Raw genomic sequence first — 25,440 nt, forward strand, 5'->3', positions numbered from 1 at the left:
GGTATTAGCTCCTTTGATGTGGGATTTCTGATTCTTATGAGCAAAAAAATGTAATATTGGTTTAATTCCAGGGAGGATAAGGAGAGGATGGAGAATTAGTTATAGTTTAAAAAAGAAAAAAAGAATGTGAATTTAAACATGATTTATTTTTTTCATTCATTTTATTTTTGATCAGAATTGCCTCTCAGAATTAAGTTGATCTGCCAATACTTGGGAATCTAAAGAGATTCTAGAATTAATCAAAATCAACAAAAGCTTTTAGTCCCCTTTTAGCTTTGGTTAAATTTACCAGGTGCTCATTAATGAAAAATTCATATTTTAAAATTATTATAAATGTGTCAATAAATTACATGGTTATGATAACAATTTTTATAAACCATAGTTACAGTAAGTGTGGTGTGTGTGTATAATTTTTTTTCATTCACTCAACATTCACTCAAGTTACTCAACCCTTTTTGATTTCTGATTCATTTGAGAATGTGAACCTGATTCTTTTATATTATAAAGCAGAGGAATAACATTATTTTTATTTGTAAATGAGGAAAGAAATACTACAAGTCATCTGATGCTTCCCAGCAGGCTCTGGGAATGGTATGACTGTTAGAAATGAGACCTAATCACTGATCAGAAAATTTCTCCTGATAATTTAGTATTGGGGCTAGGAATCCAGATTTTCAGCCATTTGTTATTGCCTAGAAATAATATAGTTTAGGTAAGAGATGAAAGTAATGATCACAAGATAAAAGAAGTTATTATTTGGCTGTTTGCTAATATTTTTTTAATGCAGTCCTTGTTCTTTGCTGATAGGAAGGATTAAGATCGGAAAGAAGGTGGTAACGAAGGGAGAATTAAGGTTACATGTGCCACCTCCAGTCATCTTTGGATTTGGAAGAAGGCAGGATACAAATATATAAATGTACATATATATATGTACATGTTAAAAATAGGAGTCCCCAAAATATTTCCTATCTTTATTTTGAATTGTTCATGTGATGCCTAGGAAGAAAGTAATGCTTTACTAGTCAAACATGAATGAGAGTTAAGACTTTCTGGCCCAAAGAGCATATAATTGATATGTCAATCTTGACAAGATGGTGGAAATGACAGAAAGAGAAAATTAGAGAGAAACATGTAGAAAAATATCTTGTGAGTGGATTGTTGAGGCTTAAAAGTATTGAGGATTTGATGTCAATATTCTGCTAGTGTTTTAATGCTTCTGGAGAATTTGGTTACAGAATACTGGTTTAAGGAGATGTTTTTGGAAATCCGAGGTCTGTCTTTGGAGAACACATTTGGAGAAGATTTTGTTTTGGCATGGCAAGTGGCTTAAATGCAAGTGGAATAAATTCAGGACTTTCAAAGTTGTCTCAATTTAATATGTTCTTCCAGTTTTTGCAGAGGATTTTATACCACCCGCCTTCCCTTTTTTTTGGATGGATGAAAAATGACTTTTGGGGCTGATGTAGGTCATGGAAAATTGAAAGTCAGGGCTCTATGATATTTAAACTTTCCATCTCTTGGTTTAGAGGAAAGTCTCTCAGATTTGGCCAGAGGGTATCAGTTTTCACCTTAGTTAGCTGATTTTTTTGGTATGTGTGTTCTTCAGATGGGGGGATTTCTTGGATAAGCTATATAAACCACAAATGTTTTATATTCTGATGAATAAGCTGGCCCACTGTGGTAGAAGAGATTATGATGATCTTGGCTAGCAGAACGCACGTCTGTTTTTACCGCTTCAGTGTCAGCAGGCTGCCTTGGGAGTGTAGCTTCCTGTGTAGTTGGCCGCTGCTCATTTGGCCTGGCACGGCTCTCACAATCCAGACTCCCTCTTCTCAAAGTAGGGACGCACGGCCTTGTGCTGGAACTGTTTCTTTAGCTATTTAAGTTTCCCTTCCCTTCCTTTAATTCTTGAGTATGTTTTGAAGGTCTATGTGCAGACACAGAGCACCCAGAACCTGACCATGACCATCACACGAGACGAGTATCCCTCCCACCCCATGGTGCTCCGGGGCATTAACCAGAAGGCTGCCTTTCCCAAGTACCAGCCGGTCATCATGCTGGAGAAGGGCTACACCATCCACTGGAATGGGCCAGCACCACGGACCACTTTCCTTTACCTCATAAACTTCAACAAGTATGTTTCTTTTACTCTTATTTCAAACCGGTGAGGAAGTAGTCATTTAATGAGGAAAAATAAAAACTTCTACCAAATTGGCAGAAAGTAGAGCATGTTTGCATATTTTATATGGATGGAGTTAAGAGATTGTACAAATAGTACCTTGTTATTTTTAAAACACCTGATTTTCTCTATGGGGAAGGTACTGTGGAAGTGAGTATTGTCTGCAGAAAGCCATTTAATACAGCCTGCAGAATGCTGTGATTGCCCTGTAGAAGGGTTGGAAAGAGAGATTTATATGGTGTTGGAATTGATCACGTGATTACCTGGAAAACTGAAATATTTTTGAGGCCAAGTTTAGACTCAACAGAGGAGAGTGGTGTGGTTGATTAGTAATGTCTGCTCTGGGCAAGACTTGACAGAAGAGAGGGGTGTGCTTGACTAGTAATATCTGCCATGATCATGAGGTGGACGAGTTATGGCATGAATGCCAGGGTTTTGCCACCCCTGCCTTACAGTATCTTTTTATTCCTTCATAATTTCTCAATTATCCTTCTTGCTAGTCCTTGTAACAATATCATAGTCAATCCAAGTTTCTATGTTCACATTAAGTTATTCAAATGCTTACTGTACTGGTTGCTGGTTATATAAAGATGAATGAGAAAGTACTTCCCCTCCAGAAGCTCACAATATAGAGGTAGAGGGGGAAAAAACCCACAAAAAACAAAACTCAAGTAAAGAGATATTTGACTTTTTAGGGGGAAAAGGGTAGAGCAACTAATCCTGCCATGAGGGAGTTAGGGCAGGCTGCACTGAGGAAATACTGGTTATGTGATCAGTCTTGTTACAGAAGCACAGAGTTGGGGAAGGACCAACTCTGCTCAGAGATTGATTTGTTCAGTGTGACAGGAGCATTGGGTGCATCAGGGAAAGTGACAGAAGATAAAACTAGAAAGGAGGGGTGGGTTTTTTTTTTTTTGAAAGGCAGAATAAATCAATCTAGATATGTGTGACTATTAACCCATTGGATTCCATGCTCAGATATGTATCTGAAAACTGAAATTACTTGTTCTTCTGACTGTGCATAAAAACAGAAATGAGTTGTCCTCTTGACTGGTCCTAACCTCTGATTTGTCACAGCTCTTTAAAAATTCCCATTTCAAATGACCAGAGATAGACATAGGACACACAGGAATTCAGCTCTAAGTAGGTTACTTCCAAGGATAAGTGAACATTAGTGTAGATGCCCTCATTCTAAGATATTTAGGTCTATGGCACATGCTCTAAACTGAACCATTATAGGAATTTTCCTGTCACTCTTGCTGCTGCATCTCTGTGTACTTTGTTACGTCTCTGGAGCAGCTCTACCTACTCATGCCACAATTCCTAGGGTGCATCCTTGACTCTTCCCCTTCCCTCATCTCTGCTTCTCATCAGTAACCAAGTCTTGTTGGTTCAGGCTCCTCAATGGAGTTCAAATCTCACTGCTTCTTTCTTCCCCCACTACTTGTGACTGAGTTCAGGCCATATCACCTGTTACTTGCGTTTCTGTAGTGGCCTCTTTCTTGGTCTCAGTACCTCGAATCCTTAGTCCATATTATGTCCAGGGATTGTTTTCTAAGAGCACACTCTGAAGGTATCACTTCCATATGTGAGCTGTGGAGAAGTCAATTGAAGAAACAAATGATTGTCAGAGAAGAGGAGGAGAAATGTGAAAAAGTGATCAACAATCCCAGAAGTTATATCTGGAAGGGTTATGAATTTGAGGAACTAAGGTTATGAATTTGAAATATGATCAAAGGGCACGCAGATTTCTCCTAAGTACCTTGTATATCTTTTGAACAAATACTGGGCAAGGCTGAGCCCAGACATAAAATGCTTATTTAAAAAGTTCAGGAAGCAGATATGCCTCAGATTATAGGGCTTCTGCCTTCCATGTGGGAGGACCCAGGGTTGACCCCTTGGGCCACCTGGTGAGGGAACCGAAGGGAAGGCATGCCTGCGTGGCGAGCTGAGTGCCTTCGTGGAGAGCTGAGTGCCCGTGTGGTGAGCCAGTGCCTGTGCACGTGAGTCACCCAGCAAGATGATGACTCAGCAAAAGAGAGATGAAGGGGAGAGTCAAGGTAAAGTGCGGCAGAAACCAGGAACTGAGGTGGTGCAGCCGACAGGGAACCTCTCTCCACATCAGAGTTCCCCAGGATCAATCCCGGTGAATCCTAGAGGATAAAAGAAGACAAAAAGAGAAATAGATACAGAATATCACACAGTGAATGGACCCAGACAGCAAAAACAGCAGGGCAGGGGGAAGGGGAGGGAAAGGGGGAAAAAAATAAATCTTAAAGTCCACATAGCTTGATATTCAACTGTGCTTTCTTTGTTAATTAGCTCAAAATTTTTAAACATTACATGATTGATAAAGGCAGGAAGAAGAGGAGGAGATAGGTAATTTTTTCTGAATTTAATATAATTGTAGGGAGGTCATAGATTTTGTTGTTGTGCTGCTTCCAAAAATAACACTTTAAAAGTTATAATAGCAGTACTGATTGTACAAAATAAGGAAATACAGAAAAATATCAAGAAAGAAAATTGCAATGATCTGTAGTCTTACTAATCAGAGTGAGGCATTATAAACATTTTGAGTGTTCCCCTCTCCCCATCCTTACTGAGCGTATTGATATATTGTAATTGATTTTACTACACCTCTCCCTGCATGAATGCTTGGATAATTTTCCCTTTGCTTTTTTGCTGTTGTATATGATACTGCATAAAACACCCTTAGCCTGCGTTTCCAGTTATTCTTCAGTGGGATTACTGGGTGAAAACCTTGTAAACAACTTTGAGGACTTGTGTACATCCTGTTACATATTATTTTTAAATTATTATTATTTTTTTAAGATTTATTTATTTATTTCTCTCCCTCCCCTTCCTCCCCCCCACCCCGGTTGTCTGTTCTCTGTGTCTATTTGCTGCATCTTCTTTGTCTGCTTCTGTTGTCAGCGGCACGAGAGTCTGTGTTTCTTTTTTTTTGTTGCGTCATCTTGCAGTGTCAGCTCTCCTCTCCGTGTGTGCAGCACCATTCCTGGGCAGGCTGCATTTTCTTTCACGCTGGGCGGCTCTCCTTACGGGGCGCACTCCTTGCACGTGGGGCTCCCCTATGCGGGGACACCCCTGCGAGGCAGGGCACTCCTTGTGCGCATCAGCACTGCGCATGGGCCTAAAAATTCTTTAGAAAGATTTTACCAGCATACACTTCCACTATCAGGTTATTAGTGTTTCCATCTTAGTGCACCTGCATCCAACAAGTTCACTTACTTTTACTATCCATTTGTAGTGTGTTAAGTCCTTTTTTTTTTTTTATTATTCATTTTTTTAAAATATTACATTAAAAAAATATGAGGTCCCATTCAACCCCACCGCCCCCACCCCACCACTCCCCCCACAGCAACACTCTCTCCCATCATCATGACACATCCATTGCATTTGGTAAGTACATCTCTGGGCATCCCTGCACTTCATGGTCAGTGGTCCACATCATAGCCCATACTCTCCCATGTTCCATCCAATGGGCCCATTTTATCCAACTACTATTCATATTTTCTTGAAGCCTGTTGAAAACAAGAATTTTTTTGTAGGCATATTAATGTTTCAAAATATTGGTAAGAAATCTGGGAAATGGGTAAAGGTGGATGATTCTTTATGTCAGGGTCAGGACTTCCAATGTTGTTATGAGGCTGAACACAGCAGAAATTTAAGGAAGAGAAAAAGCTAAAGACGTCCACCTACTTTAATACTCAAAAGATAGTGGCTCAAATGTGAATTTTTTTTTGTTGTCTTTCCTTTATAGAAATGACTGGATTCGAGTTGGCCTCTGCTACCCATCAGATGCAAGTTTTCAGATTATTTCTGGCTTTTTTCTGCGGCAAAATAGCTCATTAATCAAAAAGGAGGACTACGAGCCTGTACATTCAATGGAAGAACTGCAGAGGAAACAGTCTAAGAGGAGTTTCTATTTTGACTCCAGCACGGGGTAATTCAGTGGAAGCAGGGAATGAGAATTATTGCTATTTTTCTTTAATGGTGAAATTACTGGTTCTTCTGAGTAGCTAAGAAGAGGCTATGATGTGACGGCTGTTTAGAAAAGCAGCTGCTGTGGGATAATTCCATGTACATCACTATTAGGGGTTTAGAGGAGAACTAAAATGACTTGTAATTATAGTTGGCAGTAGGATTTGAGTGAAAATGTTTGCCATATACCTATTAAGGCAATTTAGAGGGAGAAATTATTCTTTCAATAAAGAACCAGTAGGCCAAGTTGAAAATTAAAATAATTTTTCCCTATCACAACTCTTACGATGATGATTTACATAAGATTATAGTTCATATTTTAGTGAAAACTCATTTCTCTTTTCCTGCTGATTTAAAGGCTGTCCCTCAGGTTGACCTGGAGTTTGTAAGAACCATTGTATAATCATGGCATATTTGCTTTCAACTTTCTCTAGGTTCCATCTTTCCACTTTTTAAATTCTAATCCTGTTCTCCTGGGGTCCTGTTGGCTCCGTCTGCCTTTTACCAGTTACAGTCTCTCAGCCTTTGACTATGGTAGGCTCTGTCTCCTGTACTCCTCCACAACTGGCATGCTCTTTCAATAGCCATCCCTACAGCTGGCATCCCAACTGTGTGCCATTGTCTAGATACTATCAGAGAGCATAATTGGGACCAAGACACACTCCTTAGGGTCTGCGAATTCACGGTCCATTGACGGATGTGGGCATGTAACGCAAGTAATCAGCAAAGGTTTAAATGCTGTAAGTCTGATAGGGGTGGGATATTCAGTGTGCTTTTTGGGGTGACCAGTATTGGCCCAAAAAGGTGACTGTGGAGTTAAATCTCAAGAAATGAGTAAGAGGAGATAGAAAAAGGGATGGGAGAGGTGTGTTCTGGGCAGAGGGAACCACATGTACAAATGCATGGAGGCATGAAGAACATGGCATGGCATGTTTGGGAAAGACACTTCAGAGTGGGCAGAAGAGTGGCAGAACTATTTGGGGAGAGTGGAGTTGGGGTTCAGTTAAATGCCCTGTTAGCATACAAGTCATACGCCCCCTGGTGTCCCTTTCAACAGCCAGTGAGTGCAGTTTCAATCTTTTCTTCTCAAAGTTTCTAACATTTGTTTTCTAATCAGATTTAAGCCAACAACCTACCTAGATACATATTCTGTAGATTCCAGAACTTCCACATTCCTAATTGGTTTTCTACAAAAGTGAATAGAGGGGAGTGGATGTAGCTCACATGGTTGAGTGCCTGCTTCCCATGTACGAGGTCCTGGGTTTGATCTCCGATACCTCCTAAAAATAACCCCCCCCCCAAAAAAAGTAAATGGAACACCCAAATTTACAAACAGGGGATGTTGAGTTAATGATTACCTGTATAAAAAAGATGGGGAGTATTTCCCAGTCTAGGGTATTTCAAGAATCTTTCAGCCTCTGAGGTTCTAATTCTTATGCATTCTATTCATTTGACTATTATAATTATATATCAAAATGTCTCTGCAATCAGGCTACTGCCATTCCTTAAGTATGTATGTTGGAATTACCGAATGTCAGGACAGTGGCTGACTTTTTACCTCATATTTGTAACTTTGCATTGCTCATTGACCTCATATTAAAATTTGAATTCTTAGTCTCTGGTAATCACAGTTGATCTTGTCCTTTAGAATCTTGTCTTCTTTTGGCATAGAGGGACTGGATTCACCGACCGACATTGAGCTGCTGCCTGAAAGGCAGACTTTTCCATTCGTCTTGGCAGTAGGAGAATAATCCAGAAACGGGTGGGACAGTTCATTTTGCTTGTTTTTGGCCCACGTAGAGACGGAAGGACCCCAGGCCCATCTGTTTGTGCCAAACATCACTAGGAATTGATTTGAGCCCAATTTTGGCTTTAATCAAACAAGTCAGAGTCGCTGTTTTTTTTTTTTTATTCCTGTTTTATGTCTTAAACCAAAATGATTTTTGAACCAAAAAGAATAAAAACCACACTAATGTACCGAATCCTAAACTCAATCCAAGTATAAAGTTTTCCGAGGAATCTTTGAGCCAAGCCAAATTCCATCTTCCCAAATTACCTATTAAACTAATTCAAACCAGAAATCAACTGTGCTATCTTGCAGACTGAATCAGGATATGAAGACATTTTCTAATATGGCATTGAATTTGCTGTTGGACCTAGTAGTAAAGGAAAGATAAGCAGACTTCATATTCATTTGTAACATTTTTCTTTGAGGGAAAAGTTACTTTATTGGAGGAATATCCCTTTAGGTAATCAGTTGATTTCGGGAATTTTGTTAAGTTTTTTCGAGAGTCAGTCTAAAACCGAATGGATTGCTTTTCTGTTTTGTGCAGATTGCTGTTTTTGTATCTCAAAGCTACAAGTAACAGAGATGGCCACAGCTACTGTTCATCTGAGGGATGCGAAAGGATCAAGATCCAGGCAACAACCAACTCAAAAGACATCAGCAACTGCATGGCGAGAGCCTACCCACAGTATTTCCGAAAGCCATCGGCAGTCAGGCAAATGCCCGCCATGCTCACTGGATCTTGTCAAGCCTGTGGCTCCAGTCAGGTAAACCAGGAGGAAAAGTGCAGTGAAGACTGGGAGAAAAAGTCAAAACGTTCTTTGCAATAAGGAATAGTTTTTTTTTTTAAACATCTGTGTTGCCAGTTTATAAATTTTGGATGCCTTTCTCCTGAATTTTGGTTCATTCTAGAATATGCTCATCAAAAGCAAACTGTAGTCCAAATTTATAAGGAAACATTATCCCCCTTTGGTACATTCATTTATCCTGGATGAATGTGGGTTTGCACTATTTGAAATTAGAAGTTGCCATGCAGGTTGGCATCTTTTTTTCTCAGATGTGTGACTCTGTTACAATATCGCTATTTGGTTTACATGTGTCGGTGATGTGAGAAATATTTTCTCTAATTTGTGGTGTGGAATTTCTCTTCAGAAAGCACAGCTTGTGTCAGGGTTCTCCAGAGAATAGGATGTGTGTGTATGTTAAAGAGATTTATTATGAGAAATTGGCTCTTATGGTTGTGGTGTCTGGCAAGTCTGAATTTGTAGGGGGGGAATTCTGGTGGAGTATGTTGTTGAATTTTGAGTCCAAATTCCTTAGACTGGAAACTCAGGAATTTAGTAGAGGGTGTGGTCTTGAGGAAAAATTTCTTTCTGATCTCCAGAACCTCAGTTTAAAGGTTGAGATCTCCCACTGGTTAGATGATTCCCACCCACATTGTGGAGGGTAATTAATCTCCTTTAGTTAAAGACAGTTGATTGTAGATGCTGATTGCATCAAGGAAATAGTTCCATAGCAAAAGACTAGGCCAACGTTTGACCAAACCACTGGACACCATGACCTAGTCAAATTGTAAGGTAAAATGAACCATCACAGAGCTCATATGAAAAGCCGTTCCTTTATTTAAAGTGGAAACTTAACATTTAATTTTGAAGCATGTGCTATTATGTGCCTTTCATTACGAATACAGACTGAGTCTGGCTAGAAGTAAAAATACTTCTCTTGATTTGTCATTCTTAGATGGTCTTCTTTTGGATGTTGAGAAAACAGGACAATAAAATAAATCCAAGTATGAGCTAAAGTGAGGCATACTGATGAGGTTCCAAAAGAAGTCAGACCAGTTTCACCTGAAGAAGTATAGCGCTAACACTGCCCTAACTTATATTTAAGGGCCCTAAGTTATATTTAATATATAAAAATATATATTTTATATTCGAAGTGTGGCCCCTGAACAGCAGCATGGGCATTACCTGGCATTACCTGGCCTTAGAGATGCAGGATCTCAGGACCCATCCCAGGCTTCCTGCTCTCTGTGATTTCACAGGCTCTTCACCGGGTTCATGTTTGAGTTCCACTGGGTCAGTGCATTTTTTTAAAAGCAAGAATTACCACAAAATGCATACTGCCAACTAATATGAAGAAAAGCTCTAAGTCTTCTCATTTCTTATGATTCTAAGTGATTTGAGAAAACTAAAAACTCTTCTACTGTGTAAGGTCTTTATTTCTCAAGTTTCTCATTTGCTTCTGTCAATTGGTAGCAAGAACAGCAGGGAAAGATGGGTTCATGTTTCCAGTTATGATATATAGTCTTTTTAAAATGGCAACTCACAGTCTTGGTCTTTCATATCCTTGAACCACTTTTGCCCTTTTCTATAGCTAAAACCAAAAAGGATGTGTGTATATGAAGAAGGCTTTTTGGGCCGTTGCCTGTTTCATGTAATGTTTTTCACTATTAGAAATGATGGTTTGAGATAATCTTTGTGGGGAAGTAACTTCTCTGGCCTCTAATTTTCAAGCTGGCTTTGTCAAGAAAGTCCTTCATTACTAAATAAAGAGGCTTTATATAATTTATAATGACACTAAATTTATAATATTTTAATTTATTAAAATTAATTTACTCACCACTGGGTATATCCTAGGTTTCTTTTGTTAAGTGTCTCCATGCATGGTGTTGAAACCTGTTCATATGTGGGCTAGGAGTCGAAGTCCAGTGTGCCACATGGGGCTACACCACCTGTCCCCATACATGATGTTCCACAGTCTTTATTCTTTGTGATGGAAACATTGATCAGAATTCGTTTTGTAAAAAATTGCTTATTTTGTACAGTGGCAAAGAATTGGAAACATCACTTTTACTTGCAAATTTGGGGGGAATTTAATTTTTTATATCAAAAATGCTTTGGGGAGTGGATGTAACTTGGTGGTTGAGTGCCCGCTTCACATATACAAGGTCCCAGGTTCAATCCCTGATACTTCTTCCTTAAAACAAAAAACAAACGCCTGCATATTAGTATCAAGGAGCAAGAGTCACATGAAATTTTGGCTCCAAACTGAAGGCTTGAAAGAATGTCTAGGTTGCGAATGCTTGGAGCCGTGATTGTTATTTCCTTGTGCAGTGAGATTGTTGTTGATTTATAAGGACAGTATACTTTTAAGTGTGGGATTGTGTGAGAGTAGCCAGAGGGAGAGGGAGCCTCGAGACTGGGAGTAATTTGGAGGGTCAGTGGGGACAAGGGGAAGGCACTATAGGTGAGGGGTCAGCGTCAGCAAAGGCCTAGTGGCAGGAAAGGAGATGAGGCACTTGTGAGAAAGTGAGGAGGCAGTGGGAAATGGGTCCTGCTTATGAGATGTGCCTCAGATTATGAAGTGCTTGCAGGTCAGGTGGAGGAGTTTAGGTCTGGTGTTTTAGGTCTGGAGTTTTTAAATGGGCAATGCTTGTTTTCTACACCTCTTCCCTTAGTCCTGTAGCACCTGAGCTCCAAATCAGGACAATTGGTCTAAAAAGGACATTTTGAAAAGATTTGTGACTGTTTTTGCATGAACATTTACAAAGATTCAAATAGAAACCATGTAGTTATTTACTGGATTTATTTTACTAGCAAGATTAATTATTTGAAACTGGGACTGTTCTAGAAAATCAGGAACCATATAGTTGCTGTATTAGGCCTACATCAAAAGTTGGGATTCTAGGTCATGAAAGGTATATAAAAGTTTAGATAAAGGAAAACATCAATGTTTTAGAATTCTAAGACAAGCCTAACTGAGTTTATTTTGAGGAACTCTTTTGGAGAAATATGCAGTTAACATAAATAGGGAATTCCTTTTGTCTAGGTGGTGTTTACTAGTGATCCTCACAGAAGCTACCTCCCCGTGCAATTCCAGTCCCCCAGTAAAGTGGGCACTCAGCGTGGAGAGCCATCTGTTGTCACCGTAAGTACTACCCAGCATGTGCGCTGCCCTGGCTGTGTGCTTTTGTGTTTCCTCCTTGCAACAGTTGTCGTCTCTGGGAATAGTCATGTTTATATTTACATTTTGCTTATTGGTGGCAAGCAATATGACAGAGTATAAATACCTCTTAAGCATTAGAATGACTTAATAAAGATTTATTAATTTTTTTCTCACTAGACTGTGTTTACAAATTTTAGGCTAATGTTGAAATTTGTTCACATATAGCAAGACATTGTGAACATAATTAACAGCACTGAAATTTATGTCTGAATGTAGTTAAAAAGGGAAATCTTAGCTTGTATATATGGTACTGGAATAAAATTTTTTTAAAAATGCATGGAACTGAGCAACACAAACAGCAAACCCTAAGTTAAACCATTCTAGTTAACAAGACCATTATGAAAATGTGCTGTCGTCAATTGTAGCAACTGTACCACACAATGCAAGATATTAATAATAGTGTGGTGTATGGGGATCCTGTATTTTATGTATGATTGTTGTGAAAATCTACAACTCCTTAATTAAAAACAAAACAAAACTGTCCACATTACTTTTTACTCAGAGTAAGTCCTACAGATTACCCAGAATTAATTTACATAAGAGATAGAGGGTGTTTTTGATTAAAAAAATTCTTGCCATAGGCAATCAATATGTAGAAAGCTGTGTTAAGCCTTGGTTTTTTAAACTTAAGCCCCCTAGTTGTTTGTTGAAAGATAGAAGAAATGGAGCTTTTAACATCTCTTTGGCCTCTTTTATTTTAAGGTTTCCTGGCCTCCATTTTTTTCAGAGAAGGAAATTGAAGATGCAAAGTGTTAATCGTCTTTTTTTAACTGATTTAATGGAAGTGTTGGCCTGAACCTCAGTGTCAAATCTAGAATTTGAGTGTAGGGTCAAGTTAGCCACTGGAGTTCAGTTCTCAGCATGTGACCTGTCCAAAGTCATGTTGACCTGTGTGCCATATAGAGAACTCTTTGGCTAATAGGTGTTGAGCCAGGACCTGGGCTCTAGTCCATTTAGGAGATTTTTTCAGTGAGGGGCAACGTAATCACTAATCCATATATGTGTGGGCAGGATTAAATTTTACTTTTTAACAAGTCTGAATTAAGAATATCCCTACCTCAGTGCAGCTCACAGATTTCCTAAGGACATATTTCCCCCTGTTCTCCCGTGTCAGCAATCCTTTATTTTGCAATACACTCAGGATATAATCTTAGTGGCATGAAATCTGTTAGCTCAGCATCTTAATGCCGTCAGCCACATGAAGAACCTGATCTCAGCCTGCCAGCTTGGCATCTGGTGGGGTCAGTTGCAAGGGAAGTAGGAGGTACTGAGTCACTAGATAATTAAAGAAGATAGTATTTGGCAAAAAAAAAAAAAATCTCAGGCAGGCTGTGCCCCAGGGTCTGAAGACAATTGTTTGATCTGTTGCTGCACTTGGGTGCCTGGGATCCTAGCGAAGTCATTGAACACCAGGTCTAGTCATATTTGTCTTCAATGCTCTTCATATGCAGCATCTGAAAAATCTTTCCTAGTACATGACATTGCTTTAGTTTTTATGGAAAGCTTTGTGTTTCCTTTAAGCAACAGTTTTGAGAGTTCTTTTCAGGAGGGCCCTTTTGAGGGTCATTATACTTTTCCTTAATGTTTTCTGTATGTTTTGAGGGTCATTATATTTGTTTTCTTCAGTGTACTTCAAATTTAAGAATTTGGGTTTTTAAAAAATAAGGGATCACTTTCAACCTTTCCTAATATAAAGTGGCACTTCAAGCAGTTCCAGAATTATTCACTGGATTAGAGCAATTTATACCTAGCTAAAAAGCCATTTTTAACTCCCATGAGATATCAGTAGCGATTAGAAATAAAACTTAAATATCATAATTTCCCCAAGCAGGAGGGCAGTTGTGGTGAGAGCATTTTATCCTTTGTGAACCTTTAGCATACTTTGTAATTTTATACATTATAAACAAAAACGGTGTTTATGGGTTTAATTGAGTGTTGAATCATTTCAACCTAGTGAGTTCTTGTTTCTTCTTACCTATGGAATTAATGATATTTGGAAATATCTAGAGTTCCTTTTTCTTGAAAAGGCCACAAACCATGCATTTAAAGAGATTGACTATGGAAGCCTCAGCCCACAATACTTGAGTAACAAAATATAGTAATATCCTGTGGCTTAAGTCCTGGTAAAATCACTACTTTTCCATTTTGATTTAAGAGAAGAGCTATATTTGAGGGCAAAGATGATGAGGTAATTTGGCTTCTATGAAATTCTAACCCTGAACTCTAATGGAGATTTTTATGGGTCAGGGGATGCTCTGTGTGTGTGTGTGTGTGTGTGTTTGTGTACGTACCAGTGTGACAGTAAGTGAGCTGAGAGCTGCAGTGCAGAGGCTGCCACCTGCTGTTCTGGGCATTGCAGCTGCCTGATCTGACTTAGAAAGTTCTGACCCTGAAGACAAAGTGCTTGTGGAATAATAGGGCACTGAGCACAGCAGAGGGTCACCAGCCGAGCAGAGTGGGCTACCATTTGTTCAGAGCATCTTACCAGTCAGTAAAGATCAGCCTAGACAGTCTGTGGAAACACAGGCATGATTTTCAAACTTTGCAGGGACAGAGTAAATGTCCTGAAAGTGTAATTTGAATGATAGGGTTTAGAAGACAGAGGGAAGGGGCTGGCAAGGCGAGTCATGCTGGGAATGTTACTGAAATGGTGATGATAACAGAAGATGTTCTTGTGTTCTCAGGTCAATGGCACAGACTTTTCCTTCCAAAGCGCAGGCGTTCTCCTCCTTACCGTGGATGCATGCAGCGTTCCGTTCCGGTTGACAGGCAAAAACATTTTCTCTCTCGATGATGTCAGTCGCATGAAAGAGTATTTAAAAACAGGGATTGCTCCAAGGTAGGTGAAATCTGCTCTGTAATAGCAACAAGGCATCTTAAAGGCATAGGGTCCTCTTTAGAGGTGACATGGGGTTGACTCTTGAGTATTGGCTTGTCTACCCAACCCTACATACTCTGCAGCCATTGAGGGCTCTGTGAAAGGTATTTGTTGCTTTCCCTACCTCAAATTAATGCCAGGTAGGTCTGAGCAGCTTGTCATTGATAACAATAGTACGAGCTTGAGTGTTAGACTTTGCAAATGGCAGGAAGGCTCTTAGGAGAAAAACATGATGTTTTGGAACTTCACTGTCCCACATTTTAGTATTATGTTGATCTACCTTTGACCCTTCTCACTCAGAAAACTCATTGCCATTTTGAAATAACTTAAAGGCAATTTTGCCTTTGTGGCCACCTGTCCCACACCGATGCACTCTCAGACTGTATTGTGCTCTGACTGGTATTCAAAGTCATAACTGGGTCACTTGGAAGTGACGGGGACAAAGTAAATGCATGAAGTGGGATGAGTATCTGGTTTTTCTTTTCAGAGCACTGGTCTGATGAGTTTTTCTTTGTTCGTCTCCTAGGAAGGAGGTGCATGAGAGAAACCTTTCTTTTTCTGGGTTGGTCGGACTCTGCAGGAAGGCAAGGGAATGAACTCAGGCTCCTTTCTGCCTCTTGGCTGTGCTGTAGATACTGATTACACACCGGCTTTCCTTTAGCGAAGCCAGTTAAGGGAAGAATATAAGCCTCGCAGGGAGTAAAGGCCTGGCTAGCTTTTGAATCATCTTCAGTTGATCTGTGCTCTTTACAGATTCCAGTAAGTCCCATGACGTCATTAGATTATTTGGGTGTAATATTCAATGTGTATGTTTAACACTGTCTTCTGGTTTAAGACACTTGTAAGTGAATTCCTTTGAGGCCTTAATTTCTTTTAAGGATTTCAGGATTTTCACGTCCCCTGAAACAATCCAGGACATAAATCTCACCACAAATACGTAGACAACATAGTAATCCTACAAGCTACCGTACAGGTTTCAAGAGTTAACACCAACTAGTTAAAAAGTCCCTGGGTTGTTTCTAGAACAGGGACACGAGAAAGGCTTTTGAGATGCTAATTAGGTTTGATTTTTGCTCCAGGTTCTGATTACACAAGTATGTTTAGTTTGTAAAATTTCAGTGTGCTGTGCACTTAGGAATACTGTTCGGTATGTATGTTGGATTTGACAAAGTGTGAAGAAATTATGGGGCAACTGGCAGTGGGGGGTGGGGGCAACCTGAAAGTGGACTCATGGGAATGGTCTGAGTAATTGACCTAGTGGACAAGGTCAGGGCACCGTCAGACTTCTGCTCTGATTCTGATTTGAGTCACCACTGCTTTAGAGAGAAAGACTACAACAAAGAACCCATACTATCAAGACACTTCAGAATCAATTTAATAAGAAATTTCAAGATGCACATTAAGGAATAAACACTTTACTAAAGGATATCAAATAAGAGCTGAATAGGAGCAGCCCTTCCTGTTTCTGGATGGAAAACTTAATACCATAATGATGTTATTCCATGTAAATTAAAATATAAATTGAGCACATCCCAGTAGATTACATTTCTATTGTACTTGACATTGATATCAAAGTTCGTTTGGGAGTATAAATGGGGAGAGTAATCAAACATTTTTAAACAAATTAATAAAAGGGGTTTTCTTAACATATTGAAATAAACCATGAAGCCATAGCAATTAAGCCAGCATAGTGTTGACAGAGGAAAAGTTGAGAGGATGAGAATAAAGACTCCACAAGCAGATTTGAGTAAATATGTTCATTTACTATATGATAAAGATGGCAATTTAAACCAAACCATGGGGAATAGATTTTATTTTTTATAGAATTGCCGTTTATTCACTTCTGTTATCTATTTATTAAATAAAGAGGGCATCTGAAACAAAACCAAACAAACTCCCATGTGACAATTCTCGTATGGACTAAACTATCATGTTCTAGGTTGTCCTCTAGGTCAGCTTTTACCTAAGTGGCCTGTGGTGTCCCTATGTTTAGGGACCCATTAGAATAGCAGCACGGTAAGTGCCAGGTGAGGCAGGGTTGTGGAACTGGTATCAGCAGGGATGAGAAAGCATCTGGGCTTGTTTCCTTTTTGAGTAGTGCTTTTGTCTAATACAGAAAGGTACTTAGTAAACACAAGCCAGATTATTAAAATCTGCTCTGTTTTATCACTTTTAAATACAGATCAATTGTTCTGTTGAGCACAAGAGGAGAAATAAAGCAGTTGAATATTTCAGATTCATTAGTACCTCTGGGATTAGCCAAACCAGCTCATCTTTATAACAAAGGTTTGTATTTGTTTCGTTCTCTGAGGTGCTTACAAGACAAGGTCAGCACCATATGGATTTTGATGATACCATTTTCATGAGTGGGTTTCAAGATAATTCCTTAGATAAGGGGGACAGTGTTAGGGGAAGTTTGTTGGGACGGGATATGTTATTTGGGGCAAGAGGTGGGTGCTGGGAGGTCGTTTGCTGACGTAAGGAGTGGAGTCATCTTTTTTTACAGCCCTTGTTGTTTTGCTCACCTCTGACTTCATGCCTTACATTATCTTGCTGTGAAACTAGTGACTGTACAAGCTGACTTTTTTTTTTCCCTCTTCAGGGAGTACCGTGTTTTTGGGATTCAGAGGAGACTCGAATCCATCATGGACTAAGCTATTTACCAGTCCTGCTGGACAGGGCCTGGGACTGCTTGAACAGTTCATTCCCTTGCAGCTGGCCGAGTATGGCTGCCGCAGCGTTGACACCATCCGCAGACGAGACCTGGAATTCTTAAAGCAAGCTTCGAAAGCACATTAGAGATTAACTGTAACTTAAGTGCTGGGGAGAGAAAAAAATGTGAACTAACTTATTTAATTTATGGCATTTCAAAGTGACACTGTTAACCCAATGGAACCATTTTCCTATTTGATAGAGAAAGGGGGAACGAAAGAGTTTAAAATGATTGCTTGAATACCAACTTACGCACCTTGTAGTTGTACAAAATGTTCAAGAATTTATTTGTATTTCTAAGGCTGGTATCCTCAGAGAGCAGCTCTCTCACCCTCTCCTTCCACTCCAGGGTTTGGTAGTAACTGAAAGCAGGTTTTACTTTTTCTGTACTGGGGACGTGGTGAGGTGAGCGGGGGCTTCTGAGAGTCCACCTGAGCTCTGTAGAGGACCAGCTCTTGTAGCACCTTGGATACTTGAAGTCTACGCTCAGTCCTGTCGTGCGGCAGTTGACTCGGGTGGCTGGTGTGTTCCATGATGCCTTGGGCCTATTTCTGGGCAGCCTTTGAGGATTTTATATGATACTGAATGACAGTTTTAAATGGCAACTCAGGCCCAGCTCATGCCCTTTTTTGCCTGGACATGTGCTATTTTTATTCATTTGTATATTGATTACTTCTAAGAGTTCAACTTTGAAACAGAGTAAATTGAGTGAACAAAAGGGCTTTAGGAGTTAGAAATCCTGTTAACCCATAACTGTTGGGCAAAAATTTGACCTGCTCCAAGGTTTGAGGTGGTTGGGACCATTTTGCAGCTTTAATCTTTAACCTGTTCTGACTGTATATTTGTGTATAAAATGCAGAGCTGAGATGAATATTTCCTTTTTTTTCCCCCCCAAAGACACAGACCATTTTCCTGAACTGTAACTTTAGGTCGCTTTCAGTTTGTCCAGAGGAAGTCTGTTCTTGGGTACTCCTGTACTGGGGTTTTTTTGTTTGTTTTTGAATGTAGATTTTTTTTTAAAGCTTTTCTGTGCACAGTCCTGCCAGGAAGATTGTAGAAAGCTCAGTGAAACCCCAAAATGATTGTACCCAGTGGATAAAAAGGGGAGGAGAGCCTTTTAAAGAAGAATCATGGGAGGAATGTTCAGAAATGAACTTCGTAATAGCCTTAGAGGAATGGGTCGTGCCTCATTAGATTAGTAGAGCAAATTAGTAAAAGGTGCCATCACACTGTCTTGCCCCCTCCCACTGGGGGCATGACTCTGCTGCCAGGCAGATTGCACATGGCAAAGGGGATTGATTCCCCCAGCCTGGGATGTCACCAAGCCAAGAGGAAAGAAGCACCCAAATGTCGTTGTTTTTCTAAATCCACAATGCTTGAAATATAGTGGAGGAATGGCTAAGGAGAGATGGTGGGAGGTGTGTTCAGGTTGAGATTGGCAGAGTAAACAGACATTCACTTTCCTCTTCCAAGGGCGAACAAAGGCTGATGGCCTGTTAGTCCAGAGACAGCAAGCAGCTTTGTGACTTCTGTTACTTTACAAAATATGCTACCTCAAAGTGCTACCAATCAACCTTTCTAACTGTAAGTGCTCTTGCTAAGGGCACATGTCTTCATCAACGTTTAGGGTTTTTTTTTTTTTTTTTTTGTATATTGATGAGTGAAATCTCACATAGTAAATATATTATTGGATCATGGTTCCTGAAGGTGATTAAAGTTTGCGTGTGTTTTTATGACTTAAATATCTTTTATGTGTGTTTTTTAGAATTTGCTCTTTAAAGATTTGGAGAGGAGATGTAAGTTCCAAGGCACTAGGTTTTTCTGATTTATATACTAATTATCAGGGCCTAAGTTAAATAAATAAAGATATGTGTGCATGTATTTTATACGTGTGTGTGTCTGTCATCTGTGCTTATTTTTATTCCAGGTTCTGACTGTAAAGAAATTATTGGCACAAATGAGGAAGGAAAACTGTCCACCAAGTAGATTTTATAAAACTAAGCTTCAGAAGGGCATCCACCGTATTTTCCATTTGAGTGGTTCTCAACCTTGGTGCACATTGGAATCACCTGGGAAGCTTAAAAACTACCACCCCCTTCACCTAGATTCTGATTTAATTGGTTGGGGGTGCAGCCTGAGCATTTGAATATTTTTTTAAAGCAGCCAGTTCTAAGAACCACTATTCAATATATTAGGCCCACTGTATAACTTCAGTCTATAAGTTTGTGATGAATTGAAAATTACATTTATCTCTTCCTTTTGAGAGTCTGTATTACTTACAGAACTACTAGTCATAAACAAAACATTGTACTATTGGCTCCTTAATTACAACTTTTTAATACCAGTTTTAGTCCTTAATCCTCTCAAATAAATTGGTCATATAAGCTGATACACACCTTCCAGGCCATTGGGAGCTAGTAATCTGCTCTATTTCTACTGAGAAAATATATTCAAAGATGATTTTTAAGCTCCTAAGCATTTTCCATCAGGTGGGGCAATTGGTTGAGCTCCAGAAATGTGGCCATCCACAAATCAGCCTGCTGATGGGAAACACAGGGGCTCTCAAATGTAACAGATGTGGATGTTCAGTCCTCACTGTGAGATTTCCACCTCTACGTGAGCGAGCACACCATAGACATCTTTAGAAGCTGGAAGAGAGTGCCTGTGAGAAGAGGGAAAGGCAGATGCACAGCCTTGTGGAATACGACTCGAAAGCAGCTGCAGAGGTGGTGCTGAGTCTCGGGGTGAGGAGAGGTCGATCAGTCCTCTGTTATCTAACTTCATCAGAAGAGCCTGTATTCTCTGCCATTAGGTGGATTACTTTATTCCGAGGTGATGAGCAGAGATGGGAATGCTTAAGAGAACTAGGTTTTCATTCCTTAAGAGATGAGGCAATGTTTGAATGAATACAGTGGAAAGGCATTTCACTTAGAGGAAATGCGCTTGGTTAATTCAAGTAGTTTTGTCTTTGTTCTTTAGTTGTTCCTGGTAGGTAAGTACTTCAATTCCATTATGACAGTGTTTGCTGATTTCATGAGGCAGTGTTGGGCTTTATCAAAACTCCAGAGTTCTTGCCTAGCTTTGAGATACTTAATTAAACCTTGTTATGTTAGCTTGAGAAATTCCCTGGCGGCACAGACCCTTAATGAGCATGGCTGGGTAATGGCTTAGTATCATTACTGCTGGTCTTACTTGGTAAGAATCCAGTCTGGTAGAAATGTGAGCAGATCATTGGGCTGGAGCTAATTTTCAACCAAAGGTCAGGGAGGAAAAATAAGGAAAGGGATCCCCAGACTCTCTCCCCTCAGAGATGAAACACGGCTCACACCCTGCTGGGCTGTTGGAGTCATTTAGGAAATAGAGGGCTTTTCACTTTTATCTTCAAAATGAGAAAGGCACTGATGAAAGGACGCTTAATTAGGCTCTGGTGTTGTGGGAAAAGGCACACACCCTTTTTATTTTTGTGTGATAAAATTAGAGAATGACTGACTGAACTGTGAAGATTTCTAAATGAGGAACCATGCCCCACAGGGAATCCAAAAATACCAGCCATAGCAAGTTATGAAAAAGGTTATATCTGAAAATAAAACAGGGTGTGTCAGTCTTCTAGACCTGTTTTGGTCATTTTGCTAAGATGGACAGTATGATTAGTCTGGATATGATAAGTGATAACAAATTTGAAGTTTATCCTCGGAAATCCTTGAAATTTATGTTCACAATCAGGTTGGCCAACTATGACCTGTGGCTCAAACCCGGTCAGTTCCCTGCCAGTTTCTGTACCAATTTTGCACTAAGAATAGGTTTTTTTTTTTTTTTTTACAGTTTTAAATACATGTTAGAAAAAGTCAAAAGTGATATTTTGTGACATGAAAATGATACGAAATTTAAATTTCAGCATCTGTAAATCAAGTCTTACTGGAATAGCCACTGTTCATGTACTGTCGTGGCTGATTTCGAGGAGCAGGGGCAGAGTAGAGCAGCTGCAGTAGAGGCCGTGTGGCCTACAAAACTGAAAATATTTGCTCTTCTGCCTTTTATTGAAAAAGTTTGCTGTCCCTTGATAGAGGTGAAGGTTCTACTGGTGCACATTGTGCTGTTCTTGGAACTTTCTGGAAGGTTTGAGAATTTTAAAATAGTTAAGGGAAAAAACCTGCATCAGTATTACCCAAAGTGCTTGATGAAAATGTGGAATCCCAAGCCCCAGCTCAGACCAGAGAATCAGCATCACGGAATTAGGGCTGGAGCTGGAAATTGAATTTTTAGTACCCTTCCCCAGGGGTTTCTTTTGAACACTAAAGTTTGAAAACCTTCGTAGCACATAGTAAACACATTACCTCTCTCCCCCTTTCCTTTCAATAGAGAGAAATCTGAACAAATCTGAAGTGTCCCCTCCCTACCACGGCTCCATCTATGCTGTCTTCCCCAGAGTATTCTTTGTTTGACACTAGGCAGGTTTGATGCATGGCAGATTATATGGCTGTTACTGGGGCCAAATGATAAAGCAACTCTCCCCCCACCTGCCCCCACCCCCGGCCATTGTCTGAAATTCTCACCGTTAGAATGATTGCTTTGGCTACTTTTGGTTATTCCTACTTTGAAATCCAAGCCATCTTTTTTTTTTTTTTTTTTCCTGAAAGCTCATTTTATTTTAAGGAGTCAAAAGGAAAATGCTCATTTAGCCACAATAAGCTGCACAGACTAACAACAATATAGTTTCTTTTTATGCATATTTAAAGGTAGAATGAATAATTTCGGTAAGCAGTTTGTTTTTTTAAGCAGAAGACTTAACACGTGAATTTTATGGAGAGTGTAAGAGGTGGGTGGATGGGTGGGGACGGGGGTTAATGAAAGTGGAAGAGGCACGGGATGCCTTGTGGGAGGGGGTGGCAGGTCCAGGGCCTTCTCCCACCAGCCTTCTCCCAACCAATTCCTGGGGAAGAGGACCTAGGCCAGGTACGTTTCTAATGTAGGAGAAAGAACAATTTTCAAGTTCTAACTGGCAAGGAGCACCATTAGCTCCCAATACGGGTGGGAGAAGGGGGGCGTTCTGACAGGAAAGAAAAGCCACATCAAAACTTTTGCCTCATTCAGAAATGCATGCCACGAGTCTTCTAAGGGAATGTCTCTTAGTGAGGAGTTGGGTTGGAGACAGTGCAAGGCTGGGTGTGTTTCTATGCCGTCAGGGTGAAATGGGGAGTTCTGGTGATCAACCTGGGTTTAGTACCAACCAAGGCTTTTACTTGTCATGTTACTCTGGGCAGGTTCCTACTCCTGATTCTCATCTTTCTTATCTGTGAAATGGGACTACTATACTTGTGTACAGTTACAGGGGGGATTAAATGAGAATTGGCTGTGGTGCTCAAATGTGGCTGGTCACTGGCAATACCATGTGGATTGTTTTAAAAATTCAGATTTCTAGACTGATTCCTGAGAATTTGAATTAAAGAATTTTGCAAAGACTAGGGATTAATCTATGTGGGTGTGTGTTTTAAAAAATATTTAAAACAAGCTTCCTAAATAATGGCAGGTTTAGGAACTCAGGAGAATTCCCAATGAAAAGCCTCTGCTCTTTTTTTTTTTTTTAAAGATTTATTTATTTATTTATTCCACCCCCCCCCCCCCCCCTCGGTTGTTTGTTCTCTGTGTCTATTTGCTGCGTGTTCTTGTTTATCCCCTTCTGTTGTCAGCGGCACGGGAATCTGTGTTTTGTTTTTTTTTTTTTCGCGATCTTGCTGCGTCAACTCTCTGTGTGTGCAGCACCATTCCTGGGCAGGCTGCACTTTCTTTTGCGCTGTGCGGCTCTCCTTACGGGGTGCACTCCTTGTGCATGGGGCTCCCTTACGTGGGGGACACCACTGTGTCGCAGGGCACTCCTTGCGCGCATCAGCACTGCGCATGGGCCAGCTCCACACGGGTCAAGGAGACCCGGGGTTTGAACTGCAGACCTCCCATGTGGTAGGCGGACGCCCTATCCACTGGGCCAAGTCCGCTTCCCTCTGCTCTTTTTTTATTCTTAGTTTTGTTTGCTTTTGTTTTATTTTTTGTTTTTTCAGTAACTGTAATCTTTTGTTCTTTCCTCTGTTACAATTTGGGGGATATCTGGATGATGACCACTCTGACTTCTTCATGCTGAAAAGGGGCATTGACATTATAGGGTAGAGGAATGAAAGGGGTTATCATTTTTTAAAAGATATTTTATTTATTCCCCCACACACACACTCGTTTGTGCACACTGCTCTCTGTGTCTGTTCAGTGTTTGCTTGTATTCTTTTTAGGAGGCACCAGGAACTGAACCTGGGATGTCCCCTGTGGGAGAGAGGCCCCCCACAATTGCTTGAGCCATCTCCACTCCCACCTTTTTGTATCTCACACTGTGTTTCCTCATTGGCTTACCATGCCAGCCCATCACGTCAGCTCGCTGTCTTGCTCATCTTTTTTAGGAGGCATTGGAAACCGAACCTGGAACTTCCCATGTGGGAGGCAGGCACCCAACTGCTTGAGGCACATCTGCTTCCCTGGTTGTCATTCTTGAAGAGATGGGTGCCTCAGACTTTCAGGGCTTATCTACTGCAGGAACAATCCAGAGGCATTGAGTCTTTGAAATGTAAACTTAATCAGTAAATTGAGAAATAATAGGTTTAAATAAAAAGAGTAGAACTATGTTACACTGGGGAAATAATTTTTATAGATTTTTAGATACAGTCTGGAATTCTTGTGGCATTCAGGAACACTGTTGCTTAGGGCTTTGCCTGCTGTGGCAGTTTGCAATATGTGGCTGAAATCTGCAGAAGAGGAACCTCCAGAATGATGACTCTATTTGAAGTCTCTTACCCATTCTGCCCTGGCTTTGATACACCTCCAGTTCTAGAGAAAACGGTATCTCAGGCCAGGCAATACAGGTCTAGAGAATGGTTTGAGGGGTCCTTGTGAGCTCTGCACGTATACCCTCAGTTGCGCTAACACCGTAACTCCGCAAACCAGCTGTGTGCAGACAAAAGCTATGAAAGGAAGAAAGGAAATGATGAAATGAAAGCTTGTGGCTGTATCTTGTCCCACAGCTGTGGGTATAGTTTTCTGCTCCCTGTTCTTTGTGAGGAAACTTCATATCAGCAAATAATTGGTCTCTTCCAATCCTTTCATCCTATACTAACAAGGAATGAAAATAACTCATTCAGTGGTGGACTTTGGCCCAGTGGATAGGGCGTCCGTCTACCACACGAAAGGTCCGTGGTTCAAACCCCGGGCCTCCTTGACCCAGGTGGAGCTGGCCCATGCGCAGTGCTGATGTGCGCAAGGAGTGCCATGTGACGCAGGGGTGTCCCCTGCATAGGGAAGCCCCATGTGCAAGGAGTGCACCCCGTATGAAGAGCTGCCCCACACTAAAAATTGCAGCCTGCCCAGGAGTGGCTCCACACACATGGAGAGCTGACACAGCAAGATGAAGCAACAAAAAAGAGACAGATTCCCAGTGCTGCCAATAAGCATTCAAGTGGACACAGAAGAACACAGAAGAACACACAGCAAATGGACACACAGAGCAGACAACCGGGGCGGGGGGGAGGGGTGGCAGAAGGGGAGAGAAACAAATAAAAAAATAAATCTTAAGAAAAAAAAGAGGGAAGTGGACTTGGCCCAGTGGTTAGGGCGTCTGTCTACCACATGGGAGGTCCACGGTTCAAACCCCGGGCCTCCTTGACCTGTGTGGAGCTGGCCCATGCGCAGTGCTGATGCGCGCAAGGAGTGCCGTGCCACCCAGGGATGTCCCCCGCGTAGGGGAGCCCCACGCGCAAGGAGTGAGCAAGGAGTGAGCCCCGTAAGGAGAGCCGCCCAGCGTGAAAGAAAGTGCAGCCTGCCCAGGAATGGCGCCGCACACAC

At 40.7% G+C, this 25,440-nt stretch overlaps 1 protein-coding gene across 2 annotated transcripts in view; it reads left to right on the forward strand.

The window, feature by feature from the left end:
• Positions 1 to 19,451, forward strand: part of CEMIP2 (cell migration inducing hyaluronidase 2) — an 81,714-nt gene extending 62,263 nt beyond the window's left edge. For both annotated transcript variants that reach the window (XM_058301673.1, XM_004464940.5), the window contains exons 18-24: positions 1,926 to 2,134; positions 5,961 to 6,143; positions 8,515 to 8,734; positions 11,799 to 11,897; positions 14,660 to 14,814; positions 17,036 to 17,139; positions 17,456 to 19,451. In XM_058301673.1, the coding sequence (XP_058157656.1) occupies positions 1,926 to 2,134; positions 5,961 to 6,143; positions 8,515 to 8,734; positions 11,799 to 11,897; positions 14,660 to 14,814; positions 17,036 to 17,139; positions 17,456 to 17,652 (1,167 nt within the window). In that variant the 3' untranslated portion in view covers positions 17,653 to 19,451. The remainder of the gene's footprint in view (positions 1 to 1,925; positions 2,135 to 5,960; positions 6,144 to 8,514; positions 8,735 to 11,798; positions 11,898 to 14,659; positions 14,815 to 17,035; positions 17,140 to 17,455) is intronic.
• The last annotated feature ends 5,989 nt before the right edge of the window (positions 19,452 to 25,440 follow it).

This window comes from Dasypus novemcinctus, chromosome 8 (assembly GCF_030445035.2).
Source record: "Dasypus novemcinctus isolate mDasNov1 chromosome 8, mDasNov1.1.hap2, whole genome shotgun sequence".
NCBI lineage: Eukaryota > Metazoa > Chordata > Mammalia > Cingulata > Dasypodidae > Dasypus > Dasypus novemcinctus.